A 26,891-nucleotide genomic window follows, 5' to 3' on the forward strand; every position below is an offset into this window, starting at 1 on the left:
CACATATAATAGCGAATCTATTATAGTCACATCTCATTCCTTATTACCCTGCTGCACAAAACGCACAATTGATCACTCAGAGAAAGAATCTATATCTACCAAGTCCATTATTTGGTTTAATTGATTATTCTAAACATTTTGGTCGAATTATGACTTATTATGAGGTCTGTAAATTTACTAGGAAAACTTAATACCATCGCGATTTTTGCACTTTTAATTATATGAATTCAAATTGCCGGTTATATTTATGCCAACATGATAATTCCACAATGCAGGAACAGTTCATTTAATAATGCTTCTTCCATTTAAATGTCTCACAACATGTACTTGTTAATATTTTAAAGATTTTAAGACTTTATTTTATTGAAATTATGCCACTATATCATAAACTATGAATACTTAAAATATCATTAATTATCAATGACTAAGCAAACTTGTTTTTAAACCATGAATCTATCGATATCTATCGATATAATCGCGCTAACTTCTGTGATGAAGGGACAGAATGATTTGTGGATACGTCACTAAGGGCGTATTTACGTAAACATTTGGATTTTGTAACTTTTAGTTTTTGTTTCATTTTCCCTAAAGTTAGTAAAACTTTTTTTTAGATGAAATTTCAGTGTTAAAGGGTGTCAGGGTCACATTTTGAATGGGGAGAACTGATGTTTTTCGTCTCTATATGGTGGTGCATACTAATGACTAATATGTGACGTATGTTCTATAAAATTGAAAAAAACGTTTTTCTGTCATTGAAGACGCAGCATGAATTAATGCTGTGATTAATATTGAATTTTGTGTTTGTAACCTGCTCATGGAGGAGTGCATCGATATAAATGAACAAAGTTGCAAGTGTTTCATGAAGGGATAAGACGATTGCTTTGGGGAAGACGTTGTATTAAGGAATGAGTAGGTGGAAGTTAAATTGGCTCCTGCTGACCCGCTGGTCGGGACGGCATGGGATCTTGTTTAGGCAGATGTCTACCTGCTAAAGAAAATAAGTAAGTTCCTACGTACTTAGTTTTCAAAAATCCTTCCTGATGTTTCTTGGAATATACCTTTGATGAATGGTAATTTTGCGTCTTTTCGGACAGAATCATGACGTTAATCTTTCCCTCGAATTCCAGATGTAATGGGATAGAAAACAATATTTACTTTAACACAGAAACCGTTGAAGTAAGTGGAAATTCATTTTTATTTTTTTTGATGCACTGAAGAGTATAATTTTGTAACTCCCAGTGTCCCCATCCCACCTAATGTACAATTGTGGTGTGTATGTAGGTAGTCTATTAGATACCTGCTTCCAGGTAGTCCCTGGCATGAAGTGCATTCTGACTTAGCAATAATTGTCTATTCTGTGGCGTGATTTAGTCCTGTTCGTAGTTCCAAGTAGATGAATTCTTCCTTTAATTGCTTATTAAAGAAATTAGTGTACTTTGAAAGTTGTAATATAGCTTTCTTGTTTTTCAGTTTGACTGTCTTGTTGGTAGTGCTGAGGTGAGTTACTTGTGGAGGTGTAGATTATTTTAGGCCCACACCTACATGTCTTTATGTTGAGATCTATTTTAGAGTTATGGGAACGCTGTTGGACTATCATTTATTTAGCCCCTAGTAATTGTCTCTACTGAGTTGGCGGGCGTGTTATACATTTGAGAAAATGAAATTGCTATTTTTCATTTTCAGGCTCCTGTTAAGAAGTCTTATAAGGCTAGAGGGTGAGTTGGTTGAATCTTCCTCTAAATAGTAGCGTAATATTGACACACTAATGTTTATTGGGAAGTAAATTCATGAAAATTAACTTTTCTAATGCAACCAGATGAAAAAGGGAGATAATCTAGAGAAGCCCATTTTGTTGAAAACTGTTCTAACTATTTTATATTGCTGTCTTTTACCTGCTGCGTATTTTGGACACCTTAGCATTACATCTTTTTTGTGCCTGAGGCAAAACAAGGTTAGTTTTTTGAAAGAAAATCACCTTTTACTTTCTTATGCCTTTCTTGTGATATGTCAAGTAGCACACCCAAGAAATCATAAATGCCTCATCTCTTTGTTATTTCCTTTAAGTATAGACAATTTTAATCCTGTAACCAAATGGTCCATATTTATTTTTTTGCATTGCAACTTAGTGCATTTCTGAACTAGTTCTAGGCCTGTCTAGTCATAATTTGTGCCTTTTGATATATGTAACTATTTTAAGGCTGTTTAGTGGATACCCAATTAATGCAAAGCAGAAACATTTTTCATTTCCTAAATTAAGACTGTTGTACTCATAAATGTAGAACAAGCTTGCGTTGGGTATTGATGTTTTTTAATATTCATATTTATTTTGTACCTCATAATGGTAACAATATAAAAATATATGTGTTCATCAGATTTCAGCTATATTCTTTATTTTAATATTCGCAAGACTTGGGAGTTTTAAGGTCAGGTATTTTGGATTTTATAAGGTTTTAAAAAATTGATCCAAATCCATTGGTAGGTAAACTTCCGCATCACAGGACTTGGTAGGCACAGGGGTTCTTTTCGATTTTAACTCTTACTTAGGTGAATTCAAATATGTTTATATTATGACCACAAGAGGCAAGTGATCATTTCTGAGATCTTTATTTCTCACTCTGTGGCCAGACCCAGTTTTAACTTAGTTTCTTCACTATATACATGATATATATAGTCCTTAAAAGCTTGGTATATTCAGCATTCTTGCCTTTAATCTGTTCAATAACGGGAGTTCAAACTGTATGTAAAATGTCGCATATAGGCTTAGCAGATATTTATTATAGCACATTTTTCTTGCCCTCCTGCTCTACCATGTGCTGCCTTCAAGCAAATGTATACCTCAGCCTCATAAATTATTTCCTTCAAAATAATATATGCAGAAATAAATATTGGATAAATTTTTGTAGCCACTTACATATTTGTTTGGTAGGTTTTCACACTTCAGTAGTAATCACATACATTTTGGATTTTCCAAGGAAAGTATCTTTAAAGAAACTATTTTTGTCAAGCATCCTCTATTCAGTAGCCCTCAATGTCATCTTAAAGTTAATTTCCACGAAGAAATTGGGCAGGATGTTTTATAGTCACAAATCAATTAGTACTCCCAGGGATCAAAACCTTGATTTTTACTTTTTTCACTGAATCCTTATATCAATTATCCTAATACCACTAGAGGCAATGTTTGGCTATCGTACTCCACTTTAAAATTACCAAATTATGGCTTTTTGTCTTAATTTAGCAGAGGCAGAATCTGACTCAGGAGGCCAACAACATACCATTCACCATAAAAATTAGTTATCATGGTAGAAATGTATGCCATTAACACAGAATGCTTAGAATGAGCAACCTACGTAGATTCCTCTTGGTGTTATTTACCCCATTTAAAATTATGTAGGACTTTATCCGTACATTGGCTTGAATGACATTCAAAGAACTGTGGAAAATGCCACATCAGTAGCTTTTATTGAAGTCATCTACTAATATTCATTAAAATGCAGAAATTTTCAAAATCAGCAATTGCAGGTGGTGTAAAAATCATTCGCCATGACCGGGATTGGAACTTGCATCCCTCAATGTCAGGCTGAGTGATTTTGCCCCTTAAGCTATCAAGGCATCTTCTTACACTCTGAAATTTTGGGAGCTTTGATGGAACAAAATGTTATGATGAAATACTTTAATACTATGTCACTGGTATTCATACTCGTGCGCCAGTATTTCATCATAACATCTTGTTCCTTTAAAGCCCATAAAATTTCAAAGTGTAATAGGTAGCTTAACTGGCTTAAGCACTCGGCAGGACATGGAGGAATCTGCGTTAAAATCCTGTGCAAGATGAATGATTTTTACGCTTCGAAATTTTCTCTATTTTAAATTACCTAGAAAATCAGTCATCAGTCACAAATCAAATTTTTGGATCAAATTTTTCTCACAGACCATTTAGAGGCTCAAAATAATTGCGTAAAAAGGTCTTTTAAAAGTTTTATGGATGTACTGTAATGCTCAGTAACCAAATAGTTTTCTTAAAGTTTAAAAAAAATGTGACTTGTCAAATAACTGGGTGTCCTCCTTTTGCCAAAAGAATGCCTCTTTGGAAACTTTTGTCCTTCCTTCTTCTGTGAGTCTTGCAGGGTGTCTAAATATTTTTGTTGAAATTGGACTTCAAATGTCCTGTTTTTTCACTAAACAATGCAAGTTGTATTTCTTACATTCACCTATCAACTCAGAAGGTGGCAATCCTGTTTCAATTTGTGGTATATATTACTTAAGGATATGGCAACTTTTCACTCTATTACTCCAAGATTTTTCATAAATTTGGGTTGGCAACTTCAAGTCTTGTGACAAATTCCAAGGAACTGAGGGAGATGCTGCAGCAGTAACTTTTGATGGAGTCATCCACTGATAGGCATTATATTGCAACAATTCAAAGTGTAAAACTCATTCCCCTTGATGACCAGTCGAGTGTTCTAGCCAGTTTAGCTCTTACACTCCAAAATTTTGGGGAATTTCAAGGAACAAGATGTTGTGATGAAATAATGCACATACAAAGTCACAGGTATTTGTAGTAGTGCGTAAAGCATATCAGCGGATAACTCCGTCAAAAGTTACTGCTGCGGCATTTCCCAGTTTCTTGGAATTTTTCAAAGGTAAAACAACCTAAGTGTTTAAAGTTGGCTTTAACCTTTTGGACTGGCGAATCGCACATGACTACGAATACATGTGACATTTTATGTACGGTATTTCATCACAGCAACTTGTTCCTTTAAAGCCCCTAAAATTTCAGAGTGTAAGAGGATCCTCGATAGCTTAACTGAGTAAAGCACTCGGCCGGATATCGAAGGATCCAGGCTCGAATCCCAGTCGAGGTGAATGAGTTTTATACTCTGAAATTGTTGCATTGTCAAGACTTGTGTATTTGGGTTCAGCATTTCATCACTAATAAAATTGGACATTAGAAAATGTTCTGGTAAAAGGAAAAACATTATTACCTATTATGATAACAAAGTGAAATATCTAACTTTCTTACTGTGAATTTTAAAATTTTTGAAGAGATCCCAGGAAATTTTAAAGAAAATTTAGTTTTTTGGTAACTCTACGTAAATCAAATAATAGAGAACACAATGTTTCCTCAAATAAATTCAGTCATATTTATTTTGATCAATCTTTATTAAAATGTTATTCGTATTGGTACAGTACTAAGGGTTCTTCTTTGATGAATGAAAGATTTGGACATTTGGCACTTTTTAAACTGCCGCAAAAGCTGTGAAATAATAAGATAGTAATGGTAATATCAATTGTTAAAAAAGATGCCATTTAAAGTATCCACTTAATGAAATTATGTCTGATTTTCTTCTATGGTTTATTGGTGATTCGGGAACTCTATATAAATTTGGATAGTATCACATTGTCTTATGCCATTATCAGATTTGCCATCTAGGATGAAATTATTTAACGATATATCTTTATGAATTATGACGAAATCAAACATCTTAATCTGAGTATTAAATTTATTACTGAAACCGTTTTTCCATTTAACAGTTATAGCCTAGATATTTCAAAGAAAACGTGTTTTGAGATACAGTTTGGGAACATATCCAGAGGCATACTACATATGTATCTTACAGTGTTTGTTTGAAATCTTCTTCCTTTTCTTGTATTGAAATATAATTGATTTATACAAATAGAAAACATTCTGCTTTTAAGCTTTCACTATGCAGGTTTTGATTTGCAAAGGGATTAATCTGATAAAAATATTATCATTATTCGTTTCAATCCTAACATTAATAAATATTGGATTTGCAGAATTTTTAGCTTATTTACAATAGATATTGTATTTACAGCCCAAATTATTGGATTGAATAATTCACTTATATGATTTCTCAGCTTGTTTTAAATTGGTTACAAGTCATGTAACGTTATGGTTGTATGGTATTAGCCATCCCTCTCAGCCCACTTGAGAAATATTTTAACACCAACTACTTGATAAAACACATAAAAATCTTTTTGAAGTAGGTGCATGTATTCCATCAATAAAATGACATTGTTTTACCTAGTTTTACTGACGAGGAACATTGCTGTAACAATTTAAATTGTATTTTTCTGCTATGAAATCAGTTTTTTCGCTAGTCTTTTGCATATTTTAGTGTTATTGTGTTATATGTTAAGGGTAATTTTTAATGCAGGATATGGGCATTTTTCTCCTTTTCTATGGTTTCCATTTCTTTAATTCATTTTGCATCTGCATATATTTATTATATGCATTTATTAATGTACATTTTTTATATCTTTGTGTAATTGAATAAATATAATTTTTAAAGCTGGGCACCGACATTTTCTCATTTTCTATATTTTTCATTTCCTAATTTTATTCTGCTGTGTGGCCTGAAAATATGCTTAATAAATGCCTTGAGGAAGATCTAAGGAACAAAATATAATCCATCCATTTTAATGCCTTATGTAGATGTGGACTTGTATTTTCTTCTATTTTTTTAGTTTTAGTGATTAATGTGGAACATTTCATCACTGACGTAAAAATATAAGCATATTAAAATGTATGTAATATGCAATTGCACTTTTTTATCTCTGTTTTAGTCATTGGTTAATGTCAAATACAGTGGGTTACATAATTACTCCATAAAGTGTTTATCATTGGTAGATGAATTACTCTAAATGTTTGCTTTTTTATGTTCTGTTGAGCGCAAGTGCTTTGCAATTGAGTTATATTGTGACACTGGGAATTAATCAGTCCACTGTGCTTCTTCGATTGTCATTGTTAGGTACATTTAGTTTAATTTAATGTCTACTGACCTAATTCATATGCATCTGGTTAAAAATAAAATTGGGTTTAATAGGTTTTCCATAATATGCTTGCTTGCACTGGTCATCCCAAACAAGTTGGCTGACGGCAAACCATAAGTGTTTGATGGATTTCATTGCCTGACAGAATCTCTCAAACTCTCATTCTGCAGCTGTTTCCCCAAAGCAGATTTTCTGTCGAATATGTAAGAAGTGTCATTGTGCATTTATTTCCATTATTTTAACTTCATGCTTCTTTTACCTCTTGTATATATTTGCTATTTCTTCGGTTTTATTCACACTATTTGAATCACCAGGGCCTGTTTTAAGTGGTATGCTTTTACGTAAAGTATTCACAATGATAAACTATATTATAGATAAGTCTAAAAAAACTGTTCCGCTAAATTAATTTGGTATTATTATGGAATTGAATGCAAATTTGAGTTTAAACAATTGTTCAAAAAATTTAACATTTTATGAAATGAGCACACCTCTTTCTTGGTCCCTTGTGGGTCAAGGACTCTTCTGGACGTCTGGACTTCTTTCCTTGTGCACATTCAATAAGAATAGCACTGATACAAAAAACTATTGTCACATTAAGTAGAATTATTTTGCACCTGGCATAATGTAGTTGCACATTTTATTTACTCAGTGGAGCCCATGGAGAACTTAGTTACTCATGTTTTTCTATGGATATCCAACGTCATTGCTTCCTGCAAATTTTTATGCCTTTGCTTAATCATTTTGCTTTTTTCCGGAAAGACTGTATTTTTCATGGAAAATTTGTTGCTAAATTAATTAAGGTATACTTCCTTTAATATTTTTAATTGTTTAATCTCATTCCATATGGCGACTACTTAAAAAAATATGTTCTTAAAATAATAACATTAATTGTAAATCATTTATGGTGCTAGATCCATTTCAATTTCAGATTATGTAGGACCTTCTGTTTTATCTGTTTGATCATGCATATTTTTATTACCATGAAGTTATTTGGTCTATTTTTTCTTTTAAACACATGCATCTCATGTACATTGTGGCATTGATAAAATTTTTTAAATTGAAAAAACTACTCAACAAATTTTTTAAATACATTCCTGCCATTGTATCTTTCATTTTTAGTGTTGTTTGCCTGTAAAAGTAGACCACATTTCGGAACCCAGATGTGTTACTACTCAAGTGTAGGAGTCGCCTAACTTATTCACAATGTTTTATCTCATCATTTATCCTCAATTTTTTACTTTTAACCAGTGGGTATTGATGGTTTAACATGTCGGTGAAGTATAATAATGTATTTTTATTTTTTCTGTGTAAAATTGTGCTTTTTTATTAGTCAGTTGACGTAGATTTTAAAAATAAGTGCTGAAATTAAAATATATTGGATTTTCATAGTTGAAAACAATTTTTGCAACTGCATAACTGACCTGGGAGTAGGTTAATCAATGATCTAATGTTTTTACTTCATTTTTTGATTTAAGTTTGGGTGGTCCATCATGCTTACCTACAATTGTACATATTTTATGGATTTAAATACATTTTCAGTAACAAGTATTAAGCATATATTTAGAATTCCTTTTGGAACTAATTTTGCCCGTACAGTCCCACTAAATAACAAAATATATTGATAAAAAGATCTCAGATATTTCAAGTAAACATAGAAGAGTTGGTGGAATATTATATAATATGTGAATTACCATATTTTCACATCAATAACATGCATCTCATGTATAATGTGAACCCGGAACTTTGTAGTTATAATGAATTTGCATAGGTACCACACTCCCAGGGCTTCATAGTTATCTTGAACGTGTATAGAGGCCGCACATCTCTATATACATTTATATATGCACGTAAAAATTATACATAGTGTGTGTAAAAATACGTCTATGTTTGGATTTTTTCAATTCATTACATAACACACATCGTCATTTTTCAATCATCTGAACATTTTTGTATTGATGATGCGGGTGTTATTGATGGGATAATATGGTACATGTCCAAGTTAAAATGATCATGAACAGAGGATGAATTTTCAAGCCAAGGGCTGACGGTTATCATTGTATCTTTCCTCCTCCCAGACTCCTTCCTTCCTTGTCTATGTCTGCATTCCTGGCAACAGCAGTTTCTGTTCACGTCAAAGATATTTTTAGGCCACAATCACAGTGATTTCGGAATTGTATTCATAACTTATGCTAATCTGTGTTATTTTTATTGCCAATTCATAATATGTATATATATATATATATATATATATATATATATATATATATATATATATATATATATATATATGAATGTTTGTGTGAGAGAAAGAATCAGTGAGTGACAGTGCATGTAACGTATTGCAATATGGTATGGATGTAAAAGAATAACAGTTAATGCAAGCAAAAGTATTTAGTCCCTTGCATCTTGTTAATCAAGTTTGACTGCATTTTGTATTTCATTGCTGAAAGTATAATTCAATTGGTAATGTGGCCTGAGGGCCATAAGTAGTCCCTTATCCTTTCTGATGCAGGCTTCATGAATACATACTGACTTGTGGCAATAACAGTCATTACTTAATAAGAGACATAAATCAAGCAGGTATAAATTTTATACTTATTTGATGAAGTATAATAAATATTTTTACTTGGAATCTGTACGACAGCCAGGACTCATTTTCTATAGTCATGTTGAATCACCCTTTAATAGGAGATATTGTGACTTTTAAATCATCCAGTACTCTGTTTTTAAATTCTCATTGTACTCTCTCTAAATATAGTTTTAATTCCTTATTTTTCCATTACTATTGATTTACTCGCTCGCATGTGCATTTATTTCTACGTAATATGTCACCATGTGCGGTAAATACGCAACCTAAGCGTTTAATAGTATACACCAAGGGCCAAATAATTTATACTAAATAATGATTATTGCCACATAATGTACTCATTTTTTGTTCTCTTCCAACTGAATACGACGTTTCAGTAAATGCTGTGTATTGTTGGGATTCTCCACAGTTTTGCCGCACCGTCATGGTAAAATTCCAGATATTTTCAAATCTTCACCTTTGCTGAGTCCTATTTTACCTCACTTGTAATTTGTAAAGAGTGGAAATTCATTAGATGTACTTTTGGCCATTAGGGCACCATTGATATGTTATTTTTTATGACTGACTAAATAGATTACTAATTGATATATTTTATTACCATTCTCATTTGGGAATACCACGCCTCTTTATTTTAAGAGTAACAGTGAAGAAGTTTCTCTGGAGCTGGATGAAGATGATTGGCCAAGGGGTGACGTAAGGAGCAAGCATTTAAAAATTTGCACAACGTGAGTTTCCCAGAGTAATTCAGCATAATAATTGTGTGTCCTTCAGGTATAAGGCATTTATATATCATACAAATAGAGTCCAGTCAACTCTGCAGCAAGAAAGGAAACTGATTCTCTTAATTATCTAATTATTAAAATCAATTACCTGACTCAAGAATACATTTTTGTGAAAATGTTGATAAAAAGTTTTTATGAATAGGCAGTGGATTTAAATGGCATCATATGAAATGGAGGCTCGTGTTCAGAATTATTGTCTTAAAAGAATTAGTTGCAGTGTTTTCTCCTTTATTCATTGAGGAAGAATTCAGATCATTTACTTGGACATTGATAAATTATCATGTTCACTTTCACAGCGTATTTTCTTTTGCTTGAACTAAAAAAATTACAGGGTCCATACAATAAGTATTGGGGCCCTTTCCAAAAATCAAAATTTATTGCAGTTGTCATTACAATTACTCAATAATCTTCAAAATACATTCCTCCTGCATCGATACATTTAGTTCGGTGCCTCCTCTACTCGTTAAAAGCCCACCGGAAGTAGGTTTCCGGAATACTGTTGAGAGCCTTTGTCGTCGCCGCTTGAACCACCTCGATGGAGTCGAATTGATATCCTTTGAGCTCCTTTTGGGCTATCCAATGAGGTAATAAAGTTGTCAAGAAAGTCTTCATTTTCCTGGATGCAGTCCAAAATTTCTTTTAAAATTTGCACCCGTGACAGGTTTTGTTCCTCGCTCAAGACTTTCGGCACCAGCTTCGCGCACACTTTCCTCATCGCAAGATCCTCTGTTACAATGGTGTGAACGTTTCCAACTGAAAGGCTGGTCTCCTCACTGATCTGGGCGATGGTTAAACACCTGTCTGAATCCAAAACTTTTTTCACTTTGGCCACCTGAGCATCGGTTCTAGCAGTCGTCAGGGGTTCCACATGTTGCTCGTCTTCGACGAGCTCCCAGCCCCTCTTAAACATTTTGTGCCGCTCAGAAATTCTTGTGCCGTTCAAGGCATCATCCCCATAAGTTCAAGGGTCTCCGATGCGGATTTCCTAAGTTTAATGGAAAACTTCACTGCGTAGCGTGCCTGATGGTGCACCTAATGCTGGTGCAAGGACACCACAAACAATCACATGTCACAAAAATCTACCTACTGTCCCAATGCATGCTGGAGGCGATTGAACTAAAGTGCATTTGGGTGATGGGAGACCAAGTGGACCGGTCGAACCCCCATCCACCCTTGAGGTTACAGCAAACCAGTCACAATACTTATTGTACGGACCCTGTATATCAAGGAATTAAAATCATTGGGTAACAGTTACTGAGGGAAACGTACAGCAAATCACTGCAGGTAATCATTTGCATTGTGGTGGTTTACATCATCTTGTGGAAATTCATTATAATAAAATTGTTTAATTTGACAGGATTAAACCAGGTTCTCCCTGTTGTATTTTAGCCCTTTATATCACAAATTCAACTTGCTTCAAATTGCATTCATAGTTTATATGAACTTAAATAGAAACCCATCTTGCAGGAAAGTGGCTGAGTGGTACATTAGTTGCTTGTCTCTTATCACCTGAAAATGTTTCAGTGAAATAGGATTTCATCAATAATTTTCATCATTTATGCATTGATTAATGCCATAAAGTAAGCTTTTTAGTTGTGTCTATGTTAGTTCCTTTCCATTTACGACCATCAATATTGTAATCATTGTTTTTATCATTCAACTGGTTTGTCTTATTTTATTATTTGCTTTCATTTCAGTCACAGTAGGTAAGACATAATGGAAAAATATTTTTCCATGCGTAATTATTAATAGAAATTCTTATCATCCAAATGATAATTCAAAAGCTGTTTTCCTGCATAGCATATTAAAGGAGTGAACTTAATTCAATTCAGGATGAATACAAAGTCATTGTCTAAACTTACCACTTTAAAAATTTTCCAGAAAAATATATGGCCTATTAATGTTACTTTATTTGTCTATTCATGGTTTCTGATGACATCTCTGCTACATTTTTCACCTTTTCTTTATTCCATATGATAGCATATTATACACTATGCCTCAATTTTGCATGAAATATTAAATTGTGCATTACTTTTTCAGAATAATTTAGCTGTCACAGTTCAGTAAGCTTTTTGCACCCCGAGTCTTTTCTTGATAATTTCCACTTTCATTCCTATTAGAAGTTGAATTAAGTTACTTTTTATTTTTTCTAGGGTGGTCACTCAATCAAGAAATAAGAAAAAATATCTTCCCTCACTCCCTCAATTTATTCTAGAGTGCATAAGAAAAACTTTTATTTATTTAAAACAAATTAAAAATAAGGTACATGTTTTTAGAATGCTCAGTGAAAATAACACTTCTTTTAGTTGCTAGTGGAGTGAAAACTTAGTGTGGTCAAAAGTAAAATCAGGTGCTATCAACTCTAGTAGTGATAGAAGTTAAATAGATGAGTTAGCTGTAAAGTTTTGTTCTTCTTCAGCATACATTTGAAGTTAACACATTTAACCCATTTTAAATAGCCTGTATAAAAATACATTTGGCTGGGAACTACTCTTTAATTCGAAATTTATCAAAGCTCATATAATATACTGTTTTAGTGAATGTACATATTATCTTCCCCCAGTCATTCCAATGAGCCTTACTTCAATCTTCTCTCTGGTGATCAGTCCAACCCTTAGGATCCCTATAAGGCTTGTCATCATGGCATATATTACTGGATTCACTACAGGGATTGGAACTGCCTGACCTCGATGTAGACTGATCATTTTCATGGTTTTTGGGCTAATCTGGTTTTATATAGCTATAAATGAACTTTTCCTATGATTTTTGAAATGGTAGCCTGTCTCCAATTGAAAGGCATTACAAATTATTGATAAATCAAACTACCTACCATCCGAGTGCCGTTAATCTTATTAGGGAAAATGCCATTGTGAAAGAGTGGCAATAATTCAAAGATTGAGGGATCACCCTTATTGTTTTCCTTGAAGATATTTGTTGCCGGCAGAGCTTTTTCCTTTAGATGTATATAGTTAACATAATTGTATATTAGCTTTGTTTAATTGCATTTTTCTATACCTCCATGGACCCAAATTTAATTTTATATAATTTTTAAATGTTTTTCATTAGTATCATGGATCTAGTTGCACAATTTTTGCTTTGTATGCCTTCAAGCCTTGGATCATATTAAATCATGCATAAAAATTTGAGTGTTTTATTTGTATCCTGCTTATCCTATCCTATTTCATTATTCATGAAAAAAATTAGTACATACTAGCCACAGTAGATGCCTCTCAAAATTGGAGGTTGCAGTGGAATGTTATACAATTAGTTTTTTTGGGGGGGAAAGAGTTAATCCACATTATTATTTTTATGTATTCTGTAAACAAGAACATTACAATAGGTGACAGTTTTGAGCAATATTGCTTTTGACAAATTGTTTGAATATTTAATATGTGGATGCATAATAGCACAATTTCAGACAATGAAAAAACTTGAAGGGTAATGATGTAAATGAATTTTTTTCTTATGATTGGTGCTTAGAAAAATGCACACCAATGACTTCTTATATTTAAGTATACACTTATTGTTGCATCCATAAGTGAGCAAAACTGGACATTTTGGTCATTTTGATTAAGATTCTTAAGTAAAATATGTCAGAGTACTCCCTCCATCTACATCAGCATGGTGCACCTAAACTTTGCAGTATTTGCTGTAGTCAAATTCAGCTAGATAATTGTCTGACATAGAGCTTAATTTCATGAAAATTATCCTGTTTAAAGTTTGTAGAATTGCTCTTTTAATTCATAATAATCGTGTATTTTAAACAAACTAGGCATTTTTTACCAGGCGAGGGGTAATTTCACTTAGTAGTGAAATATTTATTTTTAATTTATGATAGAAATTTTTGCTAAACATTACCACTAACCCTTTGCTAATCCCCATCCATTGCATCAATAATCTTCCTCTATCATTCATTGTTATTTTCAAGTAATATTTGCAGTCATCCATGTTTGATGATGGACTTTTTTTTGCCCATCTTGCTGGCATTTGAGTGAAAATTCAGGGTTCAGGTCAAGAGAGGTTTGGTGATTAGGTAATGGTTTCTTTTGATAAAATTAGGCGTGTCCAGAATTTTCAATGGTATTAGTCAAAAAGAAAAGTTCCTGTTGTAGCCCTGGCAGTGTAAGACATCACAGAGCTAGAGAAGGAAATACCTAAATCATCATGCTGAAGCTCTTGTATAGCATTCTTTACATCAGTATTCTACATCCAGGAAGAATTTTGAATTAAACTTTGTGCCCTTGACAATAAACATCCTGCTGGACATGTATTGGCCAATTTGGCATTCAATTTATATTTAATTTCAAGTATATTGGAATTTGAATTTTTTAAAACAAAATGTGTTCATATACTTGTGGTAGTTTTAATGGTGGTAGTAGGTTCAGTATGGTAAAAAAAATTGAATGTGAAAATATCAAGCAACAATTTTCTCCAATCTTTAACAATTTCATTACACTGGTGAATTATTTGAGATTTGATCCCAGTTGCTGGATGTTTTAGTCACTATTTGATTCGCATAAAAATATATCTTAAACTTAATTCTCATTGTTAAGTTTTTTGCTTTTTTTTCTTTAGACATAATGATTGTTTTCACACCATAATGTGCATCACATTGGCTACAATGTTTTAAGAAACCTGTGAGTTATGAAAATGAGTATAAATAATATTTTTCTAGTCTTGGTTAAAATCAATAACTGAAGGTTATTGGTATTTCTTTTTTATTCACTCATCAAAGAGTTGATCAGATGTGTGCAGTATAAATGTTAGTGTGAAAGAACAGTCTCCCCCTTATCACTACCAAATTCATTGGACGTAGTGTTTTTCTCTTCAAATAACTTGTATAATTATTATTTATTAATGGCAGTCTACTGATGAAGGTAGGTTTTTTTATGTTCTTCTATGCTGAACAACTTATTATATTCCTAGTACTTCAACCATCTTCATCCAAAAAACTTCCATTATCAGTGAACTGTTCTCCCTGTTCTAGTTTATGCCAACCAACTTCAATATTTAAATTATCATTCTTATTTATTGAGGTTACATTTACAGCTGTTTTATTTAAAATGGTTGTAATACTTTGAATGACCAGCTAACTAATGGTTGACATCTGTAAAACTGACTTTATTAATGCCTCGCCCACTTTCAGCTTTAACAAGTTATAACACGTTGTGATAACTAATTCTATCACTTTCCATGCTTCTTTTATCATTCCTTCTGTGTACATGTTGAAATGCATGGGTGACAATGGACAGTCCTGTCTGACCTCCCTGCCTAAAACTGCTCATCCATACTCTATCTTTTACCCATGACCATGCAATCTGAGGCAATTTACAGTTTTTGGATAAGTCACTTATCCCTCCAGAATACCCTTTAGCTTCTGTGATGGATTCATTAATTCCATTGAATTCTGTTAGTTGCCTTCTCAAAAACCAGGAACGTAACAAATACATCCGGCCCCAATAAATACATTAACCAATAAAGTATGTCCAAAAGGCAATGTGTTTTGTGTGTACACGCCGTTTGTGTATCAGGTTATATAATAAGAATGTTACTTATGGATTCTAATTACAGTCAATCAAAATAGTCTTTATTTGGAATTTTTCATCTGCTATGCATAAAAGTCATCCATGCTCAAAAATATGTAGTACCATTATGTTAGATTTTCAAATAATTTTGGCCAGCATATCCTTGCCAGAGTAAAAGTGATAGAATGCTTCCTGCTCAGAGTGGGCCTCAAATCCCAAACAAACATTTTAGAAGCATGCACTCCCAAGCAATGCCACAGCTATGTGTCAACATGATAAAATGATACTGTTGGCAACTGCAATTGGCAGTTTCTGCTTGCAAGATACAAAACATATATACAGACTTAAGGAAAACTAAAATTGAAAAGTTTGGAAGGCCAATGCTGTAAATTGGATTTTAAGGCTAGCTAGGGACTAAATATTAAGTCACTGTGATAGCTCCAATGAATGTCTCACTGCAAACTCTGAAATTCATTTCAATATAGTGCTCTTAAGAGGCATTCAAACCAGTAAACCAAAGTATTGCTATAAATCACATTATTTACTGGGTTAGTCACATCAGTCTTTATTATATGTATGTTCAGGTTTGATAGCTAAAAAAATTATTCAAAACTAAAAAAATTGAATGTCAAAGTCACCTCCCTGGTTTACGCAATAAAAGATTCAATTGTTCAAAGCCAGAATCCAGAACTGGATTGGTATATTTTTAAGTCTAGATAATTTCTATGAAATGCCTTAGTGGTCATGTGGCAATGAAATAAACTAGTGTTGTATTTTTGTATCCTGACAAAACCTAGCATTTATCTTTGGTTTCAGTCTAGTTCATGTAAATTATTCATATACCTTTTCATTCTAAATTTGTATGATGCATTAATTCTGAACACCCATAGACAAACATTTAAATTCTCTGTGAATTTTTGGGATTCTATTGCATCATCTTTTCCCTTAGCTCTATTTATGCATTGTGTCAATTTTGCCATGGATATTGTTTATCTTCATCATGATTTATCAGTTAAGCATCCAGAGATTTCAGGGAGGTACGAATGATCTAGATTTGCTCAAACCCATTTTCTTATGAACTTCTTGGATGTATAAATAGGTACTGTGTAAGTTCGGACTTATGTTATGAGATATTAGTACTAAATGTATCATCTAAATCTTACTGATAGGAATGGAGCCTGTGAGGGCATCAAAGTGAATGGGTGTATAAGATGTTTCATTTTTTGCTTATGGAAAGAGAGTAAGGCATTTCAGGTAATAACAGATATCACCTACATTTGATTCCATGGAAGGACAACCTCAAACTAGGAGCTTAGTTAAGTGGGCACATCTACCTTTTGAATGTGCTGCTCTGTGAAAAGGGAGTCGATCTTTAAACTGTGAATTATTAAGTTATGTAAACAGGTAATGGGTGTATAAAAATAGCTCATAAGGGTGTACAGTCTTTTATAGCATACATATCCTGGTGCAAGTAGATGAATCAGTTGGAATGTTTTGACTGAGAACTTAAGTTGGTATTGCGAGCTGTGTGTCCAATTTCAGCTTTCTAGTAACCCGTCAGGGGTGATTGTTAAGTTAGAACTATGAAATAGAGAAATGTCAAACTTTAAATGAAATATTATCGCCATACGTCAACACTATTAAAAGAAAGTAGCAGAACCAATAGCATAAGTAGTTATACACATGGCTATTAATATTTACAGCAATTTTTTCTTGTTGAGAATCGTATTTAGGTAATTATTTATTGTTAAGACTGGAATAAAATTCTCTCTAGAAAGATAGGTAAACATTTTCTAATTCCGTCATGATCTTGCCTTCAAGCCACTATTGTAATATACTGTCACAGTTTGACACATTTGGCAATTTAAATATTGCATTTAAAATTAAGAGTCCTAATTTTAGAGGTTTTTGGCTAAAAATGTGCAGTTGAGACGAGTAGATGACACTAGAGTTTTGCTATGCAAGCATAATGTCATATTTTAATGGAGTAAGGTTAATATCTTGTCATTGACCGGGATTTAGAGTCCAGTTTGCAAGCATTTATGTAGTTCATAACATGAGGGATTTTTCAATGATTTCTCAATTATCAGTTTATCTCTTTTTTTAAATGTAACCTTGTTAATATCAACCAGGAGAAAATTTAACTCTGTTCTGGTTCTCATAATTTTAAGTGGTAATAGTTTAAATGAAAGTACTGAGTTACCAGACTTATTAATATCATTTTTTCTTATTTATAGAAAAATGGGAGCCGGTGGAACTAATTCTCTTAATGCTTGCCCATTAAATGTTTATGCTTTGGAAGAGCTTCAAGATGTCACCTCACCATCTACACCACATAGTTCAATTGATTTGGAGTGGGAACCAGAAGGTAAAGTATCACTTTTATCAAGTTATATTCACAAATTTGACCTTGCGGCTGACATTGTGCTAACATTTTCGCTAGGAAGATACGATAGATTTCATATTGAAAATTTAGTAGAAGTGTTCAAACAGTACATGGAAAAATCATTACTCTGCAAAGTAATAGGGAGTTATGTGCCTCATGCATTGCTGTAGGCATGAGTTAGTCAAGAAAGCAATCAATCCTCCCAGCTCCTAAGTCCAACTCCACATTTCCACTGAGAACTGCTGGCTTTCAGTATTAATTTGGTGGGTGGGTGCTAATTGCATTGAACCAATTGAGCATATTAAGGATTAATTTTTTCAATGATATTAAATTTCCCTGAATTTTACCACCATTATATGTTAATAAAGGTCAGTTTTGAACACTGCTAAATGGCAATTATCTATGTAGCATGAGAAAATCATGTTGTATCTTCAAAGACATTTCCCCCCTTCATTTCAGCATAACTTCTGTCAGCCTTTATGCTGGCAGAAAAGCCTAATCTCTTCCTTCTTCTAACCTGATTTTCTGATATTTTCCATTTTATCTTAACATCCTACCATTACTAATGTAACACACTACCTTTCAATATTTCCTCTCCAGACTTTCTCTGCCTTAATTGGATTCCCCTAGCATCTTCCTCTGTTCATCTACCATATTTGAAACTCCATCTTTAGTCATAATGTTAATGGCTTTTGGATGTTCCTCGACGGCAGGTTGTCTCTTGGCAACAACAGTTTCTCCAGCCATGCTTCTGGTGCATTCTGGTCAAAAGTGGCAATACTACCTTGATCAAAAAGTTCCCGGAATAACCACCGTGTGGCGCTCCCATCGTTCCGATTTGAGTTCTGTTTTTTTTGTTAAATTGGTACATCTGTTGTTGATATTCCCTTTAAATCTTAGTGTCATAACTTGACATTTGCAAAAGTTGCGTAGCCAAGAGTACATCTATCTCTGTGTGTGTTGGCGATTTTTTACAATTTCAGAAATGGATTTAAATTTGCAACAACGAACTTGTATTAAATTTTGCGTAAAAAACGGATTTAGTGGCGCACGGACGTTGGAAATGTTGGAAAAGTGTTTCGGCAACGATTCTCTAAAAAAACGGTCGTTTACCAGTGGCACGAGCGGTTCAGAAGTGGTCGTGAGTCAATCGAAGATGATGAACGCAGTGGCAGACCATCGACATCGAAAGTCGGTGAAAAAATTGATAAAGTAAAAGAAATGTTGGTCAATAACCGCAAATTAACCATCAGAGAAATAGCGGAGGACTTGAACATTGCCTATGGATCCGCCCAAGACATTGTGGTTAATGATTTGGGTTTCCGTCGTGTAGCAGCAAAGTTGGTGCCAAAAGACCTCAATTTCATGCAAAAAAGAGACCGTGTTGACGTCGCAAAAGACATGATTTGTGAGGCTGAATCCGATCCCACATTCATCAAAAGGATCATTACTGGAGACGAGACGTGGGTTTATGAGTACGACACGCAATCCAGACATCAGGCAGGTGAATGGCGTTCACCAAATGAGCCGAGACCAAAAAAACCACGTCGTTTTCAGTCAAAAAAGAAGGCAATGCTGACGGTTTTCATGGATTACAACGGTGTAGTGCATCATGAATTTTTGCCAGAAGGCCAGACAGTAAACAAAGAGTATTATTTGGGCGTTATGAGACGTTTGCGTGAAGCAATTCGCCGAAAGAGACCAGAAATGTGGGCAGAAAACTCGTGGATTTTGCACCATGATAACGCACCGTCGCACAGTGTTATCATTATTCGTAATTTTTTGACGAAAAATGCAACAAATACCATCCAACAGCCACCGAATTCACCTGATTTGGCTCCCTGTGACTTCTTTCTGTTCAATCGAGTTAAAAAACCATTACGGGGAACGCGTTTTAGCAGCCGAGAGGAAGTAATGGAAAAATCGCAGGAAGCACTGATGGACATACCGAAAACCGAATATAAAAAAATGTTTCGAGGATTGGATCAAGCGCTGGCATAAGTGTGTTGCAGTCGATGGGGATTACTTTGAAGGGGACAATATAGATTTAGATGAATAAACTTGTATTTTTAATTTTCTGAATAAATTCCGGGAACTTTTTGATCAAGGTAGTATATCAATTTTGGCATTCTTTAATAGTGGAATGGGAGCCCTAGGTTGGCTCTGATTGGTTAAGCTGGGTGTCTGGTTATCAATTTTGAATACTCTCTCTAAGCTATTGGCTAACATATAGCCATCCTCTCTGTTGTAATTATCAGGGTTTTTGGTGATTTAGTAATTTATATTCCCTCCTGGATCAGGCTTGGATTTAAGTGGCTCCCACTGCAAATCACTTTTGCTTTATTGAAGTCCACCATTTGGCCAGTTCAAACCACACATGCTGTGAGGTAGTGGAAAGGCAGAGCTGTTTCTTCCCTGTGATGTGTGCATGTTCTTGTAGCCTTCATTTGATCAATCTTCCAATCTGCCCTATGAACAATTTTCCTCAGAGTATGGAAGCTGGTAGACTCTCTGATATAGCAAACAGGAGACCTTTTCTTTAGGCTTGGGAAGAATGTTGCCAGTTTTCTTGCAGCAACTGAATCTCGTCTTCACATTCTATCTGGAAAGGACTCTCACGATTCTCTCTGTGTATCCTGCAACATATGAAATGGCAGCATAAGCTTTGGGTTTCTCTCATGTCTCTCCTTACCCTTTGCCTACTTTGACCATTTTGGTCCACATCAATCCTGAAATAGGTAAGCTGTTCCACCTCCTCTAGTTTTTGTCCTCCTATTTTAACGTTTAGCATAGCCTTTTCCTTCCTACTAAACTGTATAACCTTTGTTTTATTTACATTTATTCTCATCCCATACCTATTGCTCTGGCATTCCAATGCACTCAGCAATGCCTGCAAACCCCTTGCTTGACTGACAAACTATAGCTTGATCATCAGCAAACTTAACTGATTTTATAAATTCCCAGCTGACTTTCATTCCTATGCCTAGCTCTTGATTGCTCAAACCCACCTATGATTGCTTGGTGGCATGTTTACCTGAAAAATGACTAAGTTCATCGGTTCTGCTTTTATCTCAACTAGTAATTTTCAACCTGTGTTTGTTCTGTTTACTCTATTACTTCTTACCTCTTTATTCAATATTACGGCAACCCTCTATGTAATAATACCCTTGTTGGCTCTCGTCCCATGTACTATTCTATAACTATCACTCCAGCAATCTCCGCTATTCTTCCATCTCACCTTGTATAAACCTAAAATATCTTCATTTCCACTATCCATCTCTTGCCTTGTATTCTCTAATTTACCTGTCCTTAGCATTGCTCTAACATTCCCAGTTCCTATTCTAACTAATTTGATCTTCTGTCCTGCTGCTGTCGGTTTTCCGTTGCAAGGGTTTTGTGAGATGACGACCACAGAAGCCTTGCCTCTCCCGCTGCCAGGCATGACACATGGCCGATTTGGCCGAGTCCCATAGTTTTTAGGACTCATTTTCTCTATACTGTCCATCATAAAAGTCATGTGATTAATAATTAAGGATTAATTAATTAATTCCCGTTGCCTTCCTCATTAGTATTTTTAACATGACACCATTAATGGCCTCCCCATTGGGTTCGGATGCCTTTGTGGCCACCAGACTGCAGAATAGATGCTGTACAGACTACCTTTTGTCTTACTGCTAACCTTCGACATAACCTACCAGAAGCAATAATCATTGCTCCTGCCAGCACAGCTTTCGGGCATCATCGGAATGCACGAGCCCTTCCACATCATCAAGGTTCATTTGTAGTGCATGGGAGAGATCTTCACTGAATGATGAACTTTCTCATGAATTATCAGTCTACTGATTATTCTCTTAACATGCATGTACTTTAACTATTTTAAAACAATCTTTTTCGGTCTCTCAGAATGTATCTTCCTCTTTTCTTTAATGATGTGGCTCCTATTTTCCTCCCAGTGATTCAAAATTTGCGTTTTAGTTTTAGGAAAATATTAATATTCATGCTACTGCATTTTTAAAATTTCAGTCCGTGTTCTTGCCTTTCCATCTTTCTTCTGGATAACTTTTCTGATTTCCTGCAGACTCAACCCAACCTTGCAATTGTACACACTTATTTCATTACTCTTACTAGAACATAGCACACAGACCCTTTCACTGATTATTTGGAATGGAATTTGAAGGGAAACCAAGGAAGAGGGACAATGTTGTGTGGAAAGAGACAGTTTTACTTGGTAATGGGGATTGAAATATATATATATATATATATATATATATATATATATATATATATATATATATATATATATATATATATATATATATATATATATATATATATGTGTGTGTGTGTGTGTGTGTGTGTGTGTGTGTGTGTGTGTGTGTGTGTTTATGTATATATATGTTTGTGTGTTTTTGTATAGATACAAGATCCAGCATCCTTAATCCAAGATCCTAACATTTTTCCTAACTGGAAGCTCTTAAATTTATCATAAAGTGGAATTAAGGCTGGCTTAATACCTGTCACTCCTAAGAATCGTTTTATGTGCTTATGGTCCATTCAGGTGGGAATTTAGTACTTTCTTACCAGTCAGATAACCAGCAACAGCTCTCTGACCATACCACCAGAAGCAGGATGAGATTTTTTGGCTGTTCTTATTAAATATGAATGTAGATAAAACCCGTAGCATATTCCACTGGAGTGGTAAGTTATTTATTTACTGCTTCTTGCGGGATCCTATCTTTTCTCTTTTTATGAAAAAGCCTTGGTACTCATGACAAAGATCATCACTGTAATTTACTGTTATAGTGGTGGTTGATAACCAAAAATTAAATGCCTTTTGGCTGCTGGAAGGAATGAAAGTTAATGTTAATTATATGTATCTTATGTATATTAAGCTTCACAGTAGCCATATGTTTATCATTGTACAGGGTCCATACAATAAGTATCGGGACTGGTTCCATAAATTAAAATTTATTGCAGTTATCATTACAGTTAATTAATAATCTTCAAAATACATTCCTCCTGCATCGATACACTTAGTTCAGTGCCTCTGCCACTCGTCAAAAGCCCGCTGGAAGTCGGTTTCCGGAATACTGTTGACTGCTGTTACTTTGTTGTTGCCACTTGAACAGCCTCGATGGAGTCGAACCGATATCCTTTGAGCTCCTTTAGAGCTATCCTTTGAGGTAATAAAGTTTGCGAGAAAGTCTTCATCTTCCTGGATGCAGTCCAAAATTTCTTGCAAAATTTCCACCCATGACAGGTTTTATTCCTCGCTCAAGACTTTTGGCACCAGCTTCACGCACACTTTTCTCATCGCAAAATCCTCTGTTACATTGGTTTGAACCATTCCGACTAAAAGGCCGGTCTCCTCACTGATAAGGGTGATGGTTAAACGCCTGTCAAAGTCCAAAACTTATTTCACTTTGGCCACCTGAGCATCGGTTTGGTCTTCAACGAGCTCCCGGCCTTCCTTAACATTTTCTGCCACTCAAAAATTCTTGTGCGGCTTGAGGCATCATCCCCATAAGCCTGTTTAATGAGTTCAAGGGTCTTTTCCCTATTTTAAAGCAAAACTTCACAGCATATTGTTGCTCGACAGTGTGCTCCATGCTGGTGCGACAACACCACAAACAATCACACATCACAAAAATTGACCTCTTGTCTCAATGCATGCCCAAAGGTGACTTGACTAAAGTGCGCCTGAGTGGTGGTGGACCTCTCTACCAAGCCGATCGATTGGACCTCCATCCACCGCTCTGTTGAGGCTACAGCGAACCAGTCACAATACTTATTGTACGGACCCTGTAAGTTATCAATCCAAGAACTAGTTTGTAGCATCTGTTCAAGCTAGCCTTTTTCCTAGCAATCTCTTTATTCCATCATAGTTTCTTGTTCTGACATCTCCCATCTTCTGAATTCCAAATTTCATTCATAGCCTTCCTCTTTTTATTCTGGGTCTCCAAAATTAATGTAAACTATAATGCCTCAGGATATGCCTAATTTGTTTATCTCTTCTTCTAGGGTCCTCAATAGACTCTCCTTGTCTCTCTCATTCCCTCTATTAGAAGCCTCTTAACCTCTTCATTCGCTACCCTCTATTTTCTTTTCACTATTCATAAACACATTATTCTATTTTATTTTATATTTTCATAGAAAAAGGTAAGATGCTAATTGGTTCCTGACTCTCATGGAAACAGTGTCATGCATAACACAAGTTCATTAAGGCATGATGGTATTTGGACTTACCCAGTGGGTTTTTCTTATGATTTCACCCAGGACTGATGTTGCCAGAAGTGCCTGCCGGTATGGCGATGAGCGGAGAGAAGGATTATCCAATGGATCATCCAATGGATCATCCAATGTCTACAGTTTGCACATCTTCACAAAGTGCTCCCTGGTCAAGAGTGTCCAGCCCCAATTCATTGGAATGGGATCCATGTGAGGAAGATCATGGGGTTGTGGGAGACAGCAGTGTTATATATGGTGAGGATGCAGAGACAGAGCAGCTGATCAGTGAGATAGAGCAGCTCACATCTCGTGCATTGAGAGAGACAGGCACAGGATGGGATGGAAGCCTGAGGTGATTACTGGTGCTATGTGGTTTAGATTTAAGCTGCTTCATCTTCTGTTACAATAAATCTGTTAAATGTGTATGTATTATGTATGTACTTGGTAAATTGAACCATGCGCTATGTAAGTAAGCCAAATACATATCATTACATCTTGAGTGTTATACTCTGTTTTTATGTTACATTTACATGGGGTTATCCTGTATTTATTCATTAGCAATTGTAAATAATTCACCTTGTTAATTGTTTTGTAATGTAACAATTACAAAACCAGGTTGTGATAATTGTTGTTGAAAAATAACTTTTAATAATTTAGCATTTCATTACCATTTATCTGGATGTAATAAGACTTTAATATATTGGTGACTGTATTGTTGGAGAATTTTATGCAAATTATCTATTGGGATTCCACTGAGCCTAACCTTAATTTTTAATATTACATCTTCAAGCAGCATTGATATAGTTGGATGCTCCTTGACAGAATAAATTTTGAAATCTAAATAAATACTGTTCCTATTAAAGTGAATAGATAGGTATATCAAGTTATGAGCCAATCTGCAATTTGCTATTGAAATTTTTTTAAGCTTTTGGATCCTGTTGGCATACAATATGTTAATCTCTGTTCAGTATGTGTTTTAAAGTCAATGTATTGAATATCCTGATATAGTCTACAATATGCCACAGAAAGAAATATGAATTTTAAAAACATTTTGAAAAATTTAACCTTTAAAACAGGTGCTCTGTGGGAATATGTAATGTGATTACAATTTTGTAGCCAAAGCTGTGAACAAGATAATGAGAGAATTGTTAATAAAATATTCTAAAATAATTTTAATAAACTACAGATTATTTGTGAATTTTGTCATATGATAGATAATCTTTATAGCAGTGGCCCTTCATTATACTTTTCCATATTTATATGCAACATTTATTTTTCCATTAAATAATTAAAATGTTAGCAGTGCATGAATTATGGGCAAGTTATTTTAGGGTTCTGCATTGATGTTGATATTCTATCTTATCCTGGAAAACTTGTTCCTTATTTTAAAATTGTTCTTAAATGAATGGTTATAGCCAAGTTTTTGTAACATGTTCTTTTTTATCCCATCCTCTTCTTTACCATCTTGTATACTGTTATAACATTTCCCTTGCTCACTCTTCAATTTTTTCATTTGCTTTCAATTGATTTTTCCTCAGCCCTCTTAATCTTAAAATGTGACTATATCCATAGCTGCTCGTAGAAACATAATGCTGGAGTGTCTTTATAACTGAGTACTGGATGATGTATGACTCTACCCAAGAGGGATGGATGGTGCCAAATAGTTTGCAACAGTAGCATTCATCAACAATGCAAGAAGCATCAAGACCCTGAAGGAAGATGATGAGGAGAAAGGAAGCTGGAGAATATGTTCCACTGATGATGAGTAAAACAATGCTAGTGTAATACTTCCACCAACATCGATAATACCAACACCTTTTTTCTCTTTTAGCAAAATGTATAGTATACTGATTTTCCAGACCCATAAGATGCACTTTTTATCTCTTAGAATTTATAAAAGATACATGAATCAGACAGAAAGGATCAAATTATTTTGTTGCTAACACTTAATACAAAAAAATTGAATTGCTACATCTAAAAATGTACCCGTACATCAACGTTTATTCATCGTAATTAACTAGAAATTTGCTATCACTGGTGCAAAAGGCCTTTCAGCAGCATTGTTTCAATGCTCTGAAGTGTATGCTCCATCTCCCCAGCACAGGAGTAGGGGAGTGCGGGTCAGAAGGGCCAGTCGTAATATTGGGATCTCAAACAACATGGTCCAAGCCATGAAAGTGCCCCCACTATCCCCAGGAGACCCAAAATGCACCACTGTCCAGCTGTTGTGGTTCAGCGTTGAGCTAGACTTTGCGATAGATGTTGCAGTGCTGTCGAGGGTGGTGGGTCAAGTCAGTGGGGCTGCAGGTAAAGCAGCCGGAGTCAAGACACCGTTGAATGGGTCTGCCTCTCGTGAATGCCCGAGACAGGGCCTCGCGACGACTTACTTAACGAGAGACTTTTCGCATAACAAGTGGCAAGGAGAGGGGAATTCCCTAATTCATTGCACACCTGCCACTGCAGTTTGTCTCAAGCACTCGTTCTGCTAGCATCTTTGTGTAGCTAGTGGTCCAATTTCAAATTTGTGTTCAAACATATTATCAGTGATTTTTGTGTGCAAAGTTTAATAATATTTTATGCATAGTTTTAAA

General features: G+C 34.7%; 1 protein-coding gene across 8 annotated transcripts; it reads left to right on the forward strand.

Annotated features, from left to right (window-relative positions):
- Nucleotides 1-504: 504 nt before the first annotated feature.
- On the forward strand, nucleotides 505-25,607 carry LOC139687100 (uncharacterized). Of its 8 annotated transcripts, none has more exons than XM_071584205.1 (8): nucleotides 505-1,001; nucleotides 1,095-1,176; nucleotides 1,471-1,497; nucleotides 1,684-1,715; nucleotides 1,918-1,951; nucleotides 10,016-10,104; nucleotides 17,924-18,054; nucleotides 24,349-25,607. In XM_071584205.1, the coding sequence occupies exons 1-8, from the start codon at nucleotides 958-960 to the stop codon at nucleotides 24,654-24,656; spliced, it is 747 nt and encodes a 248-aa protein (XP_071440306.1). In that variant the 5' UTR covers nucleotides 505-957; the 3' UTR covers nucleotides 24,657-25,607. The 8 variants fall into 8 exon arrangements, with proteins under 8 accessions (XP_071440306.1, XP_071440308.1, XP_071440307.1 ...); XM_071584207.1 differs by having other exon boundaries at nucleotides 1,128-1,176; XM_071584206.1 differs by lacking the exon at nucleotides 1,471-1,497.
- The last annotated feature ends 1,284 nt before the right edge of the window (nucleotides 25,608-26,891 follow it).

This window comes from Hetaerina americana, unplaced genomic scaffold (genome assembly GCF_022747635.1).
Source record: "Hetaerina americana unplaced genomic scaffold, ioHetAmer1.1.p SCAF_17, whole genome shotgun sequence".
Classification (NCBI taxonomy): domain Eukaryota; kingdom Metazoa; phylum Arthropoda; class Insecta; order Odonata; family Calopterygidae; genus Hetaerina; species Hetaerina americana.

What these genes read in the sequence shown, in the direction of transcription:
- LOC139687100 (XM_071584205.1), top strand. Translation starts at nt 958, where the DNA reads ATGGGATCTTGTTTAGGCAGATGTCTACCTGCTAAAGAAAATAA. An exon ending in GTCTTGTTGGTAGTGCTGAG is followed by an intron (nt 1,498 to 1,683) that starts GTGAGTTACTTG and finishes TTTCATTTTCAG; the next exon opens with GCTCCTGTTAAGAAGTCTTA. An exon ending in TGTGCCTGAGGCAAAACAAG is followed by an intron (nt 1,952 to 10,015) that starts GTTAGTTTTTTG and finishes CTTTATTTTAAG; the next exon opens with AGTAACAGTGAAGAAGTTTC.